Below are 15,232 nucleotides of genomic sequence, written 5' to 3'. Positions count from 1 at the left end.
GGTAGACCTTGCTGAACAGGCGCGATGTCTGTCTGTGTAGGGGCCGTAGAGGTTGCCGTAGTGGGAATTCATTCCTCTTCCGGGGGCATGCTTTTTTTTTTTTTGGTAAAGTTGGCTGTATGGGATAAAAATACAATAAAATAAAAGCCACAACTACTTTTACTATTTTCATTTATTTATTTTATCTTATGACTTGATCTCGTCACGCCGCCGGCCTGCCGACTTGCCTGCCTGCATGGTCTGACTTGCCTGCCGGCGGAGGCAGAGACTGGAGCCCACTTATACCATACAACATTCTCACACACGTACATGGACAGAGATATACATGGAGTGAGATGAGGTTGTGGAGATGGCGTCGCTCACTGCAAAGAGAGGGAGGATTCTCTCCCTCCCTCTCTCTCTCTGGGCTTGGAAGGGAAACCTCGAGATGCCTGGTCTAGACTAGACTATATAGAGAGAGAGATCATCATCACCATCCATTATACACTACACACCAACCCCCCGGGGCGACTGCAGACTATTCGCCACCCACACATGACTTGACGCCACAGATGGGTGGCCTGGATGGCCTGGCCTGGCCTCGGCTGGTGTGGTACAAGACAAGAAAAGTAAGGTCCATGGCCGCCCGATGGCTTGCTTGCCTGCTTGTCTGCTTACCTGCTTGGCCAGACCCAAACCTAGACCTAGGTCTATTCACGCTATTACAGTTGCCACTTACCCCCTTGGTGACGTGATTGGTGCGTGTGTGTTTGACCGCCCCATCGGTCGGCTCTTGTTCGTGTTTCAGGTCTGTGTGTATATTCATTCCTTCCTCCAGCACGTCATCTGGTCTTTTTTTGGTCTGTATCAAAATCTGTAAGTGTGCGTGGGTGTGTGTGCGTCTTTTTGGCATGTGTGTGTGTGTGTGTGCGTGCGTGTGTGTGTGTGTGTATGCATGTGTGTTTGGGTATTGTTCGTCGTCGCCGTTGTCGTCGTCGTCGTGATGGCTTATCCCATCTCGGCGTTGCTAGTCAAGTGTGAAACATGGAGCGTGGGGGAGGGAGGGAGGGCCACATCCCCGAGGAGCTGTGGAGAGGGCAGGACGAAGGGATTGGATGGCGATGGCGGAGGAATGCAAGTGGACGTGGAGGTGGACGTGGAGGTGGAGGCGGGGAAGAAGACGTCTCTCTGCTCGTTGTTTGCTTCGTCTGTTGTCCTTCCCCTTCCTTATCGCCCAGCGATCAGACAGACAGCCAGAGACGCCCCCCCAAGCCCTGAGCCCCGTGACGCAAGCTACTTGCTTGGGAGCTCCTGGCCCCGCGCGTCATCGGATGCTGGATGCCGGATGTCTCTCTGTCTGTCTGTATCTACCGACACGAGGCTGGGGGAGGAGTCGGTTGGGCTGATATGTTCCGCCCCGAATAGAAAGGGGGTAGGAGCGGGGGGGTTATGCGAGCCAGAGAGACGGGAGTCTTGGCCGTGTTTCTGCTGGCGACAGCAGTGATACCTCGGCTCTTGTCTTTGCTTGCTCTTGCTCCGGGAGGCGGGGAGCAGTACTGCTGCGTGCCGCATGAGCCGTGAGCTGTCTTGAGAGAGCTCGAGCTTGGCAGAGGAGGGCGGGCAGGGCACCCCCCGAGTCGTGCTCGGGTTGAGTCTCTCGACGTCTGTTCTGTTCTGCAGCGGACGTACCTGCCGCCGAAAGGGGTTACGTTGCGACGCCATGGTTAATGGGCTTCGGGTACGGGCGTTACCCGGCAGTAGACAGTGGCACCTGAAAGGGGCTGTTGACAAACGAAGGCATTCTGTATTCACTCGCAAAACAGAAGACGGCAAGCAGAGAGAGGGTGAGGCATTTGGTTGAGATGCCGATAGACTATGTGTGAACTTTGTTGACTGCCGTCAAAGCAGGCAGCAGCAAGGAGAGACAGACAGACAACCTGTGTGTAGGATTCCAACTTCCTGGTAACTGTTGACTTTGTCCGTCTTACAGCCGCACAACACTCTCTGGCCACGATACCGTGAAGTCGTAGGGAGTGGTTATAAGACAATAAATTAGTTTATCGTCTACTGCACAATGTTAAACTTACTAGTAGCCTAGCTAAAGAGAATGCCATAAGAGGCTACTGGCTTCTAGTCAATAAGGTGGAGAAAGGGGCGTTGCTCCCGAGCCCCCGGTCATGCCCGACTTTCCCCAGTCCTGGGACTTCGGAGCGACCAGCTGCGATCCAGACTATGCGAAGCTGCATTGACGGAGTAGCTGCATGCATCAATCATCCTAAGTAATAGAATTTTCCAGGAAGGCGGCTGTTTCTGTTGCATTTAAAATTAAAAGATTTGATCGTTTAAATTATTTTCTTCCTTTTTCTTCCGGGGAATCAAGGTGAGACACTTTAGACGTGTCCGGATTTGGGACGCGCGCCTTGCATGTCGACATTGTGCGACAGTTGGCGTTGCCGATTCCGTCACCAACAGACGTGACACAGCGTGAGTGGGATGGGGGGAGCCGGGTGGGTATCGCACCGGATTAGGCAACACTGTTTTGATTGCTCCGCTCCGTATGGTATTGTATTTGAGAGTCGTTGAGTGGAGTTGGACTGACTCTTGGCTCCTGGGCCAACCGCGGCGCGGCTCACGCAGCGCAGCGCAGCTCTAGGCAACGCACGGGGCGGCATTGTTAAATGCCCTGCAGGTGTGTGCATTGTTTGCTACTAGTTCCTACATACGGTAGCTGCAAACCCACCAGCAAATCAGGACGCTCAAACTGAAAGTTGAAGTAAGAAAGATTCCCAATCCGGGCCGAGGTTGGCCTGGCTGCTCTGCTCTGTCGCTTGAACTTGGATGTGACTTTTCCGGTGTCATGGTCTTGGCGTGGTGAGAGTTTAACGGAGCCCTACGAGGCGATGCCATGCTCCGGCGCCAAACGCCAAAGACTGCTGATGTGGCTGACAAATTCTGCTGCTCTGTCTCCGTCTCACCCTGATGGTGCATCTGCGGTAGTATCACTGTGTTGTGCGCTTCGTGGGGCTCGTCCAGTTGGTTAGTTGTTGCTCTGTTGGTTCTCTTGCCTTGGAGTCAAGGTTCCGAGTCTCTTCTCGATGAGGAAACAAAGATCGAGGAGGGGGCGTGCGCTGCGAGTCTGACAGATGGAACTGCTGTCACTGGCAGGTGCAACCAACAGTCCACTCCCCACTCCACTGTAATTCATGTTCAAGACCAACGGCAGGCACCTGCCAGACAAGCAAGCCCTGCAATAGGCAAACAGTAGCCAGAGGTCGGCAAATCAGCTCCGCAGGCCACAACAGATTTGAAATCGTAAACGGCTCGCTCACGGACGGACGGGAGAGCCCGCCAAGATGCAGAGTTTCGTGCAGCGTCGGACATGCAAAGTCCGAATCCTTCAATCACTCCACTCCCACTGTGTGTGCTGTAAGTGATGGATCTAAGCGCCCAGCGGGTCAGCAGAAACCCGGGCAAGGGCACCGCTAAACCCCGGGATATCCGGACGGGGGCCCGCATCCCGCCATGGCACCCCTAGATTTGTTTACTTTATAAATACTTAGCTTTGAGATATTTCCTCAGATATGAATTAAAATAAAAATAAAATAAAATAAATATAAATATATTCTTTACATATTTGTCAAACACCCGCCCACCATCAGTGTCAAACCTGAACCCGCCGGGCTGATATCCGTAGCGTTATAGATGCTCCCCGGACCTGGCCGGGAATCGGGTCAGAAGGCCCCCGCCAGCAGCGCCCCGGCCGACAACCCCCAGCAACCGAATACGGCTGAGCGTTTTCTGTCTCAACCACTTGCAAGGAGAGAGGTGAGGGCCCGCGTATTTTACTCGTTCACCTTTTTCGCCCAACGGACAAGGACAAGATAAATGCCAAGCCAAGGCTCGGGAAACCCTGCCATGGCCGTCCCGCGTCCACAGTCCGAGGCGCGGCCGCCGCCAGGCCATACCACCCCACACCCTCCCGGGGGGGCAAACATCAGACAGACAGACAGACGGACGGCAGGCTGGTCGAGTACGCATCGCAGTTACCTGTCTGACCGCATATTGTATGTATAGAGATCCGTACGTACAGCTCGCCAAGCCCGTCCGTCCGTCCGTCTGTTCATCAGACTCTGTCTGTGAGATGCGGCGACCAATCCATCCATCAATCCACACTCTCCCCAAACGACCGTGATATCAGGCGGCGTAGACTAGACGCGCGGGAAGGCAAGCGGGAATCGAAATCGATATTGAAGCAGAATCTGATATACACTAACCCACAAACTGGTGAGGAAAGAGCCAACAAGTGTGTCTGTGGGACAGGAAAAAAAAAGCGATTCCGGGGAACCCCCCCCCCCCCAAACGAACCCTTCTCCCTCCCGTGGTAAGTCGGTTTATTTGGGGGGTTTTTTAAAACATCCTGTAAATAAAATAAAATAAAATAAAACAAGCCATTGCGCAAGAACACATGGAGAGGCCTTTGACCAAAAAAAGACAATTCCGCGGGATGCATGCAGGGAGATCGAATCCGATTTCCGCGGAATAAATAGATTAAACCAACCCCCCCCCCAAAAAAAAAAAAAAAAACAAGACGCTGAGCGAATCACAGACAAAATCAGCTCTAAGACATGTCATAAGGGTTACTATGTAAAAGAGAGAGTGTCAGAAAAAAAACCCGCCGATAGGTAGGTATATCGCCACCGCCCACCCTACACACATGTGTAGACATAGAAACACGCCCCCTTGGCTGGGCAGGTCTCGGCCTCCTTTCAACGCCGGGATGGAACGGACAAGGGTTCGGCGACGAGTGAATGAATGTTGTTGTTGCTGTTGCTCCTTGTCAGCCTTGTCTCAGTCACTAGTTCAGTGCGACCGGGAACCAACCAGCGACCATTTACCGTCATCACTCTATTGACAAGTAAAATGGATCGCCACACACATCGTCTGGTGTCTGACCCGGGAGAAAGAGAGAAAGAATAGATAACGAGAGGAATAACACATTCAAAACAAGCATCTGTCTATAAGACGAGACTGAAAAGCTGGGTATATAAGGAAACCAACAACCGACAGAACCCAAAGTCGAATCCATGATAAAACAAAGACTGCTCGCTACCCCTGTCCCCGCCCATTTTAAACCCCTCCCGAAAAGGGGGAGAGAGAGGGAATAAACAGACAAACAGACCCCCCCTATCGTACTCCATACATGATATCTAGATCTAGTCCCCATGATACCACCGCTCGTCTTGTGTATATAGGTAGGCAGACAGCGCCGTCCCACGAGACAATAAAAGTACAACCAAATCTAGAGTCCCCCCAAAAGCCCCGGGATTTTCTTGGTATTGATAACAATGATAATGTGAACCGCTGAGCGCTGTGCGTTTCTTGTTGATGATGGAAATGATGCTGTTAACGCCTTGCGCCATTCGCTCGGTTGACGCTGACTTAAAGCACCCATAACAATCACCCAAAAAAACCAAAAAAACAGACTACAGGCCACGGTCAAATATGCGTCCGCGGCCCCGCAGCCGGCGCAACACGCAGCTTGGCGGCCTTGACGGCGCGCATGGCGGGGAGGGTGCTCTCCCTGCCGGGGACGCGGCCGATCTCGACGCAGAGCAAGCGAACAAGGTCGCGGCTGTACCAGTAGCTCGAGTGGGCCGACAGCATGTTGAGGTACTGCAGCTCCAAGGGGCCGCCGCCCGAGCGCAGGAAGTAGTCGATCTGGCCGTTGTCGTTGAGCAGGAAGGCCTTGCGCTCGGCAATCTCCTCGCGTGAGAAGTCGTGCACGTCGAGCTCGAGCTGCGAGGGCAGGCGCGGCATCGACGGCATCTTGGGGTTGCTGCTGTTGTTCTTGTCGCCCGCGGCGCCGGCCGCGTTGTCGCCTGCCGCCGCCGCCGCCGCCGCTGCCGCCGGCGGGCCGACGCCCACCATGCCGCGCACGGCGTCTCCGACCGACTTGAGAAGCGACGTCGCCGTACTGGGCACGTACGCCGTCTTCAGACTGGCCGCGTAGGCGGGGTCGATGGTGCCGTTGAGCAGGTAGGCGATGGGGTCCTCCTTGGCGAGGATGTTGTAGATGTTGTCCACCGCACAGCAGCCAAACATGCCGACGTCGCCGACCACGTCCTTGGCCACCGTGTCGACCGCGTCCGCGCCCGGCTTCAAGCGGCCGCGCCGTGGCACGAGGCCGCCCCTCTCCAGCAGCAGGAAGAAGCTGGCCGGGCTCCCCAGCAGGAACAGGTTGGTCGTGTCGAACTCAAAGTGCCGCGTCTCGGCCGCGGGCCTGGCCGCCAGGTCGAGACGCGGGACGTAGGTGGGCTGCTTTGACAGGATGTCAATGGCCATGGCGCTGCCGAGGGAGTGGGCGACCAAGTGGACGCGCCCATTCTCTGCGAAGCCGGGGTTGTTCCGGCACCAGAGCCGGTACACGCGGTTCGCCTCGCCGACAAGGGCGGCTATCATCTTGGGCTTGAGGTGCGACATGTAAAAGGGGATATCGAACATGATGTCCGAGATCATGCTCCGCACCGCAGGGATCGTGGTGGGCTCAATGTCTTTCAAGCCGAACCCCTCGGGCGCGTACGGGGCCTTGCCCTCGTCCTCGGCGGGGCCGCCGTCTTCAAAGCTCACAATATGGCGCCAATTGACTGGCAGCACCATGATGCCGTTTTGCTCCGGCCGGAGGACTGATTTGACGGCAGGGCTCTCGAGCTCCACGTTAACCTCCCTCCGGAACGAATTAATAGCGTGCGTGAAGTGGAAGCTCTCGACCCGCTCGGCAAACTTCTGGCCGATTCCGTGGGCGAACAGGATCAGATCCGTCACGTGGCCACGGTCTTTCTGGAGCTCGCACGCCGCGCAGCCAGCTTGCTCAGCGCTTTCACCCGGAGCCGTGGCCTGCAACGTGGGCCTGTAGTCCCTGACGCTCGGAGCCTTTTGCTTTTCGTGCATCCGCTCCCACTTCGCCGCATCAAAACCGCGGACGACGGGGATGCCCACCGTAAGGTCCTTCATAATCTTGGAAACAGGCTTCCGTCCGTAGTAGGCCGATGGCTTGAGGCTGGACTTTAGGAGAAACGCAGCAGAGGCATCCTTGTAGATGACATGGTAGTTGGGATAACTCCTGTGCTCGGGCGGGGAGGTCGACGCCTCGTCGTCAGGCTTGACGGGCTCCAGGGTGCCTTCGGCAGCGGCTTCTCCGCGAAAGCACCTGGCAGCGCAAAAGGGATCACAGGATATCAGCGGCTCTTGAGCAAACCCGCACTTGCTTTTCAGACGCTTGTCCGAAACGTCGGGCCAGAGCCGATGCGTCACCTTTTCTTCACCGAGAGCGCCGACGTCCAGCGCGGATCTGAGTTCGTCAGACCAGGTTTCAGTCCACGCCCGAAGCTCCCGATAGCCGGCCTCCAGCTGGTTTGCCACGGCAGGCTCTACAGGCGCCATAGAGTCCCTAAAAACTACGTTAGCCTAGACCATCGCGGCGACTGTTCTAGACCTTACCTATAGAACCACGTAGCTCTCAACACTATGGAGATATCATTTACGGGGGACCAATATATCGGTTTCATCTGAAGGACAGGCAACGAGACCATGTGCAGCCTCGAGACTCCGACAGCTATCTCGACCGAGTCAGACCCCGGGTCGGCCGTCTCGGCAGTGACAGTTGTAGAACTCCTGGGCCTCTTGTTCCTAGCACTTTCTGCCTTGACCTGAGCGTTTGTTTCGGGCAAGGATTTGGACTGCTTGTCGAGGAGGGCGATGCCTGGTGACCTCAGACTTGGCTCGACACGGACGAACGGCTTGCCTGAGATACCGTCGTCTACCATGGGTGGTCTGGGTGAAATCAAGCCACTGGCGGGCAGCGGAAGCTGGGTCTCGTTGGCGGCCGTTGAGGCGCTAATCTCGATGAGGTTCTGGCCGGGGCTCGTCCCGAATACGAGACCCGAGGCTGCGGCGGAACTAGCTGCCTCGGCAATATCTGGGTCGGGTCGCAGGCGATTGAGCTGATCCATGACGCCCTCGACAACTCGCTCGTGGTTGAGAGACTGCTGGCGCTTGCGGGTGAGGGCGCAAAACTCGTTTCTGAGCTCGGCCGAAGCATCGATCAGCAGCTCCGGGCAGCACACGGGAACGCTGCTGTCAGGGGCGTCGAGAGGGGCCCGCGGAGCCTGGCCCTCGCGGTCGTGTTTCTCCTTGTGCTTTGCCGTGAGGTGGGCTACGATGGCAGATAGCTTCTCGGCATTCTCTTTGGAGAGAGACGGACTGGGGCTGCGGTTTCTCTGGGCCTGTCTGTGATTTCTCCGGTCCCGATCCGAGGCGAAGCCATGCCAGGCGCGTTCCAGGGTGAGATTGTCCCCGGGAGAAAAGGGCCGGAAGGGGGCCCTGGAGGACTTGGAGTCGGTCGAGGTTGCAATGGTGACGGCCGAGAGGGGGTCGTCAATGGAGATTGGCGACGAGTAGAAGAACTGGGCGTCGACGCGTGGTATGCCCTCGAGTCCGTCGACGGGCTCCTGGTCGGCCGTGGGCACCAGCCGACATGCCGGCCCGTACGTGTGCGTCGGGTTGGCCGACGCCATGGTCTTTGCTGTTTCGGCAACGGCCGTCGAGGAGAGGGAGCCAAGCTACTAGGGACAAGGTAGGTGTTAGTCAATTTGACCATGAGCAGCATGTTTTTGCAGAGACGGGCTGTGGGCGGGAAAATAAGGCCATGCAGCCATGCTGGGACATGTAGCCATGCGAACGCTTCGCCGTGCACAAGACAGACCAACGACAGTCGCACGAACAAAAGGCTGCAGAATTGGTTTTCTTTTTGGAACCAAAAGAAAGGAAGCATACCGTCGGGTGATCTGTTGAGTAACCAGGCGCGACGTGGGAGCCAGTGACAGGACAAAGCCGCCGTGGAAAAGCCCCGTTGAGGGTCGGTTGGGTTGGTTACAGCGACAACCGAACGAGGGCGACAACGACAGCGACAACGAAAACGGCAACGCACCAGCTGCGGGAGGAGCGCGCGTGTCATGAAAAGAATGAAGCTATCTATCCCCCAGGCCTTCTCGATTCGTCCGAAGTTGAGTCGCGCCAACAAAACATGTTTTAGGTCTGGTCAAAGACGGGCATGGCGAGGCGAGGCTAGAGTTTCGGGGCCAGCCGTCGAGATGGCAGCCTCCACAGCCGTCCGTCCAGTCCAGTGTTGGACGAACTGATGACGTGGTTAGCTGTGCCTGTCGTCGGCAGGCAACCACTCCACCGCGCTAGGCTCTAGCTGGCTCTACTTAGGGTGAGGCGGGAAGGCAGCCTGGACCTGGACCAGGCCACGCGACTGGCCTATCACAGGTTACTCAGCACCCCCAACCCATGCCATTCGGCGCCTCACCTCACCCATTTGACGACAATAAGCCTTTGCGTCTCAGAACGTTCTTTTTTCGTCCCAGAAATGTCGTCCAATGTACGGATAGTTCATCTGATCTGCCGAGTGCAAAGATGGGCACATAGTCTAACATGGGTTTCCCGGCTTGACGGCGATCAGCCGCATGAAACAACACCCTAATTAGCGACCTGACGGGCCCAGCGATCCTAGCTGGCCCAATCTATTCCTCCAAATCATGTACATGAAGTTTATGCTCGATAAAGTGCAGAACAACGCCATTCTCCAAGCCCACCCAGCTTAAATTCTCCCCAGAAAACAGAAAATACTCCGTAGCTCTCCCCCAAAAAGGGGAATATACAATCCCCAACATGTATGTAACAGTGACAGCCCCAACCAGAGAACCCACTCGTCAGTCGTCGTCGAGATTGTGGCCGTTCATGAGCTCGACGATCAAGAAGCCCACGTAGAGAGAAAGCATGACGAAGCCCATCCAGCGCCTGCCGCCGACAATGACTATGCTGAAGATGATGGCCGCGGACACCCACATGACAAACACCTCGAAGACGGTGAAGCCGAGCTCGAGCTGGCCGGCGTCGTCCCAGATGAACAGCACTCCGCCGCACAGCGTAACGAGGAAGATGTTGGAGCCCACCGTGTTGGCCACCATGATGCCCGGCTGGTGCCGCACGCCTCCCATGATGGCCACGAACTTCTCGGGCAGCGTCGTGGCCAGCGACAGTATCGTCGTGCCCACCACCGTGCCCGACAGCGCCAGCTCGTTGCCGATGGCCGACGCACTGTGCGCAATGATGTAGCTCGACACCAGCAGTGCCGCGAGGCCCATCGCCAGCCGCAAGAGGTGGTGGCGCATCGGCTTGGGCCGTGCCTTGCCCGGCTTGACGACCATGAACTCTCCCGAGCTCGGCCGCGAAGATTTCTTGGACAGGTTTGTGAGCCTCAACTGGCGGCCGGAGGCGTTGCCCCAACGGCGACGGCCCCCCTGCTCCTCGTCTACCTGGACCTTGTCCTTCGCCTCGGCATGATTGTCACCGCCGACCGTGTCCTCGTCGCTATCGCCGGCATGGCCGTCAAGGTCGCTATCGCTGTCACTATCACTGTCGCCATCCGAGTCGCTGTCGCTATCACTGTCCGAGTCGTCTTCGGGCGCCGTGAGAGTGCCCCGGTAGATGAGCGTGGCCACGGACGCAACGTAGACAACGAACGCGGCTATCAGCAGAGAGCCGGACAGCCACTTGAGGCTCGACCTCGCCACCGCGAGGAGGACCAAAAACACCGAGGTGAGCGCCAAGAGGACGGTGCTGTAGATCTTGGAGCTGCGGTCGAACTCGGCCTTCTTCATGAACACGAGTCCCAGCGAGAAGGACGCGAGTATGTTGGCGATAGACGAGCCCACGAGGTTTCCGAGCGCAAGGTTCGAGTTCTTCTGACTCAGGGCAACAATGATGACGACGAGCTACGCACAGAGCACACGGTCAGCTAACTTGTCCTGTGAGTGTTATTTCTGTGGCAGAGCCTCTGCAGTTCCCGCACACGCACCTCTTCCCACTCGGCGCCACAGGTGAGAAGCCCGACAAGCGTCGGCGAGACGTTGAGCCGCTTGGCCACCACAGCCGTGTGGTCAATGAACTTGTCGGCGCCATATTCCAGGAGGAAGAGCCCGGCAATGAAGGACGATATGTTGAAGAGAAGGGCGTCGACGCTCGGCATGATGGGCATCGGGAAGCTGTCAACGAGTGGAATCGGCAAATTGCTGCCCTAGATACGAAGTGCTGCGGACTGCGTCGTCGGAGACGGAGGGAACGGATCGGCCACGGGCAACCTGGACAATATCCCCCTTATAGATACCCAGACGTCAACATATCGCGCGAGAGTGGACAATAAGGAGCGTATAAGTCAATGAGGCATGACTAGGAGACTAAAGACTCAAGCACAATGCTCGCTGACGTGTAATAAAGTCAGGCACGGGTATTAATTTTTTTTGACCTGCGCCGCAACGAGGGCGCCGAAAGGGCGGTATCCTCCAAGGGGGGGAGGCAGTTGACGCGAGTGACGGACTCCAAGGTCAGAAATGCTTGGCATGTATTTGATCCTAGGCTTCTCAGGTGGCAAGCAATCGAGATTGGGACGAAAACGCATTCCTGTACCTGGCGGGCCCGCACCGGCTTATCGAATTATTGACCCGAAAAGGGAAGCGCCTTGGCGGGATTACCGTCAGTCCAGGGGGTGTTTGGTCCAATTAGCGGTGAGGTGGCTGATGAGTGACTGCATGCTGCCTCTGCAGCTCATCAATATTCAGACAATTTGGTGGTCGAGTTGTCGTATAGACTTCGATTCAGCTCTCGGGATTTCCTGAGCGGAGAGTAAAGTGAAACAGCACGCCTCATCAGCAGATCTGATCTTCGTGATGGAAATTAGGTCGGCAAGTGCCAATTGAAGAAGGCGCGTTGCGCAAAAAGACCTCCCAGGCAAGGGCTGAGACTGAGAACCTAACCTAAGGAGTAGGTCCGTCAAGGCGGCTCCTTCCCACCTTGAAGACTCAAAGGTGATAGAAACCCCACCAGTCAGTTTAGGACTCATACAGCAGCTCTCTCTCCGTCTTTTCTTTCCCTAAGTCTATTCCATTAAACCCCAATCCCTCGGTTCTACTGATTGTCCCCCACATCATGCAATCGACCGACTCGGTCTTCTCTCATCGGCCACGACCATGACAAGAGCGAATGTCAATCCGAGTGAAGAGCAACAGATGAGAGACTCTCTGCCTTGAAAGGTTTTGGACTCAAAACCGTCTCCGACTCGTCCAGACGGAGCAAGTAATTAAAGCCATGTCTCTACAAAGTACTATAGCAGAGGATCGGAGCAGACAATCCGGCCAAGCTTTCAGAGGGGTGGCCAGTATCAACAAGTGGCTTTTGGCTTGCCTTTGCGTCTGCAGGAGGGCATCGATAGACGAGAGAAATCATGGCGATGGCGCCTAGGTTATAAGCCATTGCAAGCCACTTGGACTGGTGAGTGGCCACTCACAAAGCAACCCACTGTGGCTCTGTTTCATCAACCTCTTGCCAACCGCGCCCTTATCTTTGCCTCCAATACGTACTTCACACGTCCGCAGCGATTCCTTGCACGTTCTGTGGCATACGTACCTCATGTTTGAGCGAGCTAGAGTTTTTGGATAATTGTTCCCGCTTTCAGTGTACTGTACCTACCCGCATCCAAGGAGAAGCACATCGCGCCAACAGCGGCTGCTTACACTGCTTCCGCATCCCGCCAAACCTCCTTTACTTCGTTCGAGTGTGGCTAGTCCAAGAATTCTACATACTGTATCAGGCTATCTGTGACCTCTCTGACCAGTCGAGGCCAGACCAACCACCATTGCAACCTTGCAAGAATCGCGCCATGCAGCAAACAGACCTTCGCTTCCCGTGCCCCTTATATCAATGGCTCACCCCCAACCCCATGGAGCCTCAGCGAGCCGAGTTCCTGACCCAAGACGTTGCCAGGCCTAGTTTCTTTTCTTGCAGAATCGCATTTTCCTGAAGTGCCAGAGTCGAGGGCCGAGTTGCGCAGGTAGCTCGTCCGGTGCGAGTCGGGTATCATCACGGACAAGACCATCATCCCACACTTACACACATGGCCGCTCCCGAGGTCGACGACCCCGCAATCCAGGCCACCACACCTACCCCTCATCCGGCCACCGGCCATGATGTTGAGGAAGACGAGAAGAAGGTCGTGCTAGCCGAAACAGCGTCAATCTATAGCGAGCCGGTTCCGGCACGCCGCGAGCCGCCATGGCTCGCATTTCTCAAGTCGTTGGTTGGCGTAGAGCCTGCGAGAGGGACCCCCATCTACCGGCACCGCGGCTCCGTGCCCACCGAGTCGGATGCAAAGTCGGTAAAGGCGAGGATTTGGAAGTTCTTCCAGTTTCTCGGCCCCGGTGCTATTATCAGCGTCGCCTATGTCGATCCGGATAACTACCAGACTGCCATTTCCTCGGGCGCTTCGTTCCAGTTCAAGCTGCTGTTCATGGTGCTGTTTTCCAACATCATCGCCATCTATATCCAGGCAAGCCGGCGCCTCTCTGGTCTTCGCTTCTTACCCCCCCTTCCGTTGCTGACACTGGCCACCAGTCACTATGTGTCAAACTGGGTACCGTCACCGGCATGGACCTTGCCCAGATGAACCACCGCTTTCTTCCGCGCTGGCTTGAGCTGGCCCTCTATGTCGTTGCTGAGGCCAGCATCATCGCCACAGACCTTGGACAAGTCATTGGCACTGCCATTGCCCTGAATATCCTGATCCCAGGCCTGCCTCTCCCTGCTGCCTGTGTCGTTTCGGTGGCTGACACCCTGTTGATACTCCTGTTTTACACGCCGACTGGCGAGTTGCGTCGTATCCGCCTCTTTGAGATCTTCATTGTCCTTCTGGTCAGCGCTCTTTTCATTACTCTATGTGTAGCCCTCTCCATGGTTACTGCACCTCCTCGCGATGTCTTCCGCGGCTTCGTCCCCTCGTCCGAGGTCTTTGTTGCCACGGGACTGTACGAGATGTGCGCTATTCTCGGCGGCACCTTGATGCCCCACGCCCTGTACGTCGGGACAGCCCTCTCGCGTGCTCGTCTCTACGACTTTGACGCCAAGCATAGCCTTGCACCTCTGGGCAGTCCAGATTCAAGCTCGTCCTCGCTAGCCTATCGCCCATCGCTGCGTGCGATCAAGTCGTGTCTCAAATGGTCTATTGCCGAGTTGGCCACCACTTTGTTCATCGTTGCCGTCTTTGTGAACTCGGCTCTGCTCATCATCTCCGGTGCTGCCTTTTACCGGGTAGAGCCACCAGATACAGGCTTAGGGACCGGTTCGGGCGATGGCGGTTCCGCCGGCGGCGACCTGGACAAGAGGGATCCAGGCGATGTCGTCGATATCAGCGACGATCTGTACGACCTATATAATCTCTTTACCACGAGCATTTCCCCGGCGGCTGGCACCTTGTTTGCCGTGTCTCTCCTTTTCTCGGGCATAACCGCAGGTATCGTGTCCACCATGGCCGGCCAGGTCGTCATGGAAGGCGCATTGAACCTCCGCATCTCGCCGTTTTTGCGACGCCTGATAACACGCTGCGTCGCCATCATCCCGGCCCTCGTCATAGCCGTGTCGGTCGGCCAGGCCGGCTTGTCGCGCGCCCTGGTTGCCTGCAACTATCTGCTAGCCATCGCACTCATCCCGATCACGTTCCCCCTCATCTACTACACGGGCCGCTCCAAGATGATGCAGGTCCCGTCCGACGGCGGAACGGGCTCGGTCAACATGAAAAATCACATCGTGGTTGCCCTCATTGCCTGGCTGCTTTGGCTGCTCGTCGTGGTCATGGACATCGCCACCGTCGTGCTTGCCGGCCTGGGGGTCACCGATGCCGACTGAATGCGGATTGTCTTTTTCAAGGTAGGTATTATATGCCCAAGGCCTAGGAGCGTGTGTTATTTGGTATGGTATTTATGAGTAATATAGAGGCGATATTATATCAGATTGGAGGAGCTTGAAGGCCAAGGTACATATGATGACGATAATGATGTTTATATCGCACTGGATAATATCCGCCTTTTCGGCCTCTCTGGCATTGATTCTTGCAAAACCCCAACTAGTCGGGTGGTCTTGTGTGTGTCTACTGTATCCGTACAGACAGAAAAAATACGACGGCTGGGTTTACCAGGCCTACACGTAGTGTATTACTCTTTATTTGACTCAGTTAACTAGTATACCCACGAGCGGTACCCACGAGCGGTACCCACGAGCGGTACCCTCGCTTCACTTTGCGTCTTGCTTTGAACGAAGTGGCCAATGCATAGAAGAATAGCGCCAGGGAGGCCCGTAAATGCAGGTG

At 56.1% G+C, this 15,232-nt stretch overlaps 4 protein-coding genes across 4 annotated transcripts; 1 reads left to right on the top strand and 3 right to left on the bottom strand.

Moving 5' to 3' along the window:
- Positions 1-4,655: 4,655 nt before the first annotated feature.
- On the bottom strand, positions 4,656-5,339 carry B0T26DRAFT_464433 (uncharacterized protein). Its single transcript, XM_060435170.1, has 2 exons — positions 4,861-5,339; positions 4,656-4,803 (listed from the first exon to the last, which is right to left on the bottom strand). Exon 1 carries the CDS (start codon positions 5,201-5,203, stop codon positions 4,880-4,882), a length of 324 nt encoding a protein of 107 aa, XP_060291722.1. The 5' UTR covers positions 5,204-5,339; the 3' UTR covers positions 4,656-4,803; positions 4,861-4,879.
- Positions 5,340-8,876, bottom strand: B0T26DRAFT_464450 (DDHD domain-containing protein). Its single transcript, XM_060435171.1, has 3 exons — positions 8,812-8,876; positions 7,477-8,600; positions 5,340-7,426 (listed from the first exon to the last, which is right to left on the bottom strand). The coding sequence occupies exons 2-3, from the start codon at positions 8,550-8,552 to the stop codon at positions 5,476-5,478; spliced, it is 3,027 nt and encodes a 1,008-aa protein (XP_060291721.1). The 5' UTR covers positions 8,553-8,600; positions 8,812-8,876; the 3' UTR covers positions 5,340-5,475.
- A 758-nt stretch (positions 8,877-9,634) lies between these two features.
- On the bottom strand, positions 9,635-11,420 carry B0T26DRAFT_464390 (Sodium/calcium exchanger protein-domain-containing protein). The gene is made up of 3 exons (XM_060435169.1): positions 11,306-11,420; positions 10,898-11,195; positions 9,635-10,814 (listed from the first exon to the last, which is right to left on the bottom strand). Exons 2-3 carry the CDS (start codon positions 11,075-11,077, stop codon positions 9,750-9,752), a joined length of 1,245 nt encoding a protein of 414 aa, XP_060291720.1. The 5' UTR covers positions 11,078-11,195; positions 11,306-11,420; the 3' UTR covers positions 9,635-9,749.
- Positions 11,421-12,988: 1,568 nt separating this feature from the next.
- B0T26DRAFT_743832 (natural resistance-associated macrophage protein-domain-containing protein) lies at positions 12,989-14,772 on the top strand (the record flags this gene model as incomplete). The annotated part of the gene is made up of 2 exons (XM_060444315.1): positions 12,989-13,420; positions 13,486-14,772. 2 exons carry the CDS (start codon positions 12,989-12,991, stop codon positions 14,770-14,772), a joined length of 1,719 nt encoding a protein of 572 aa, XP_060291719.1.
- Between the last annotated feature and the right edge of the window lie 460 nt (positions 14,773-15,232).

Source organism: Lasiosphaeria miniovina, assembly GCF_030549165.1.
Source record: "Lasiosphaeria miniovina strain SMH2392-1A chromosome Unknown B0T26scaffold_7, whole genome shotgun sequence".
Classification (NCBI taxonomy): domain Eukaryota; kingdom Fungi; phylum Ascomycota; class Sordariomycetes; order Sordariales; family Lasiosphaeriaceae; genus Lasiosphaeria; species Lasiosphaeria miniovina.
Note: the sequence above shows the minus strand (reverse complement) of the source record. Positions and strands in the feature narration are given on the sequence as shown.

Coding starts and splice junctions, on each gene's coding strand:
- B0T26DRAFT_464433 (XM_060435170.1), bottom strand. CDS start 5,203: ATGGGGACTAGATCTAGATATCATGTATGGAGTACGATAGGGGGGGTC.
- B0T26DRAFT_464450 (XM_060435171.1), bottom strand. CDS start 8,552: ATGGCGTCGGCCAACCCGACGCACACGTACGGGCCGGCATGTCGGCTG. Junction 7,427..7,476: donor AGAGCTACGTGGTTCTATAG/GTAAGGTCTAGA, acceptor CGTAGTTTTTAG/GGACTCTATGGCGCCTGTAG.
- B0T26DRAFT_464390 (XM_060435169.1), bottom strand. CDS start 11,077: ATGCCCATCATGCCGAGCGTCGACGCCCTTCTCTTCAACATATCGTCC. Junction 10,815..10,897: donor GTGGCGCCGAGTGGGAAGAG/GTGCGTGTGCGG, acceptor CTCTGTGCGTAG/CTCGTCGTCATCATTGTTGC.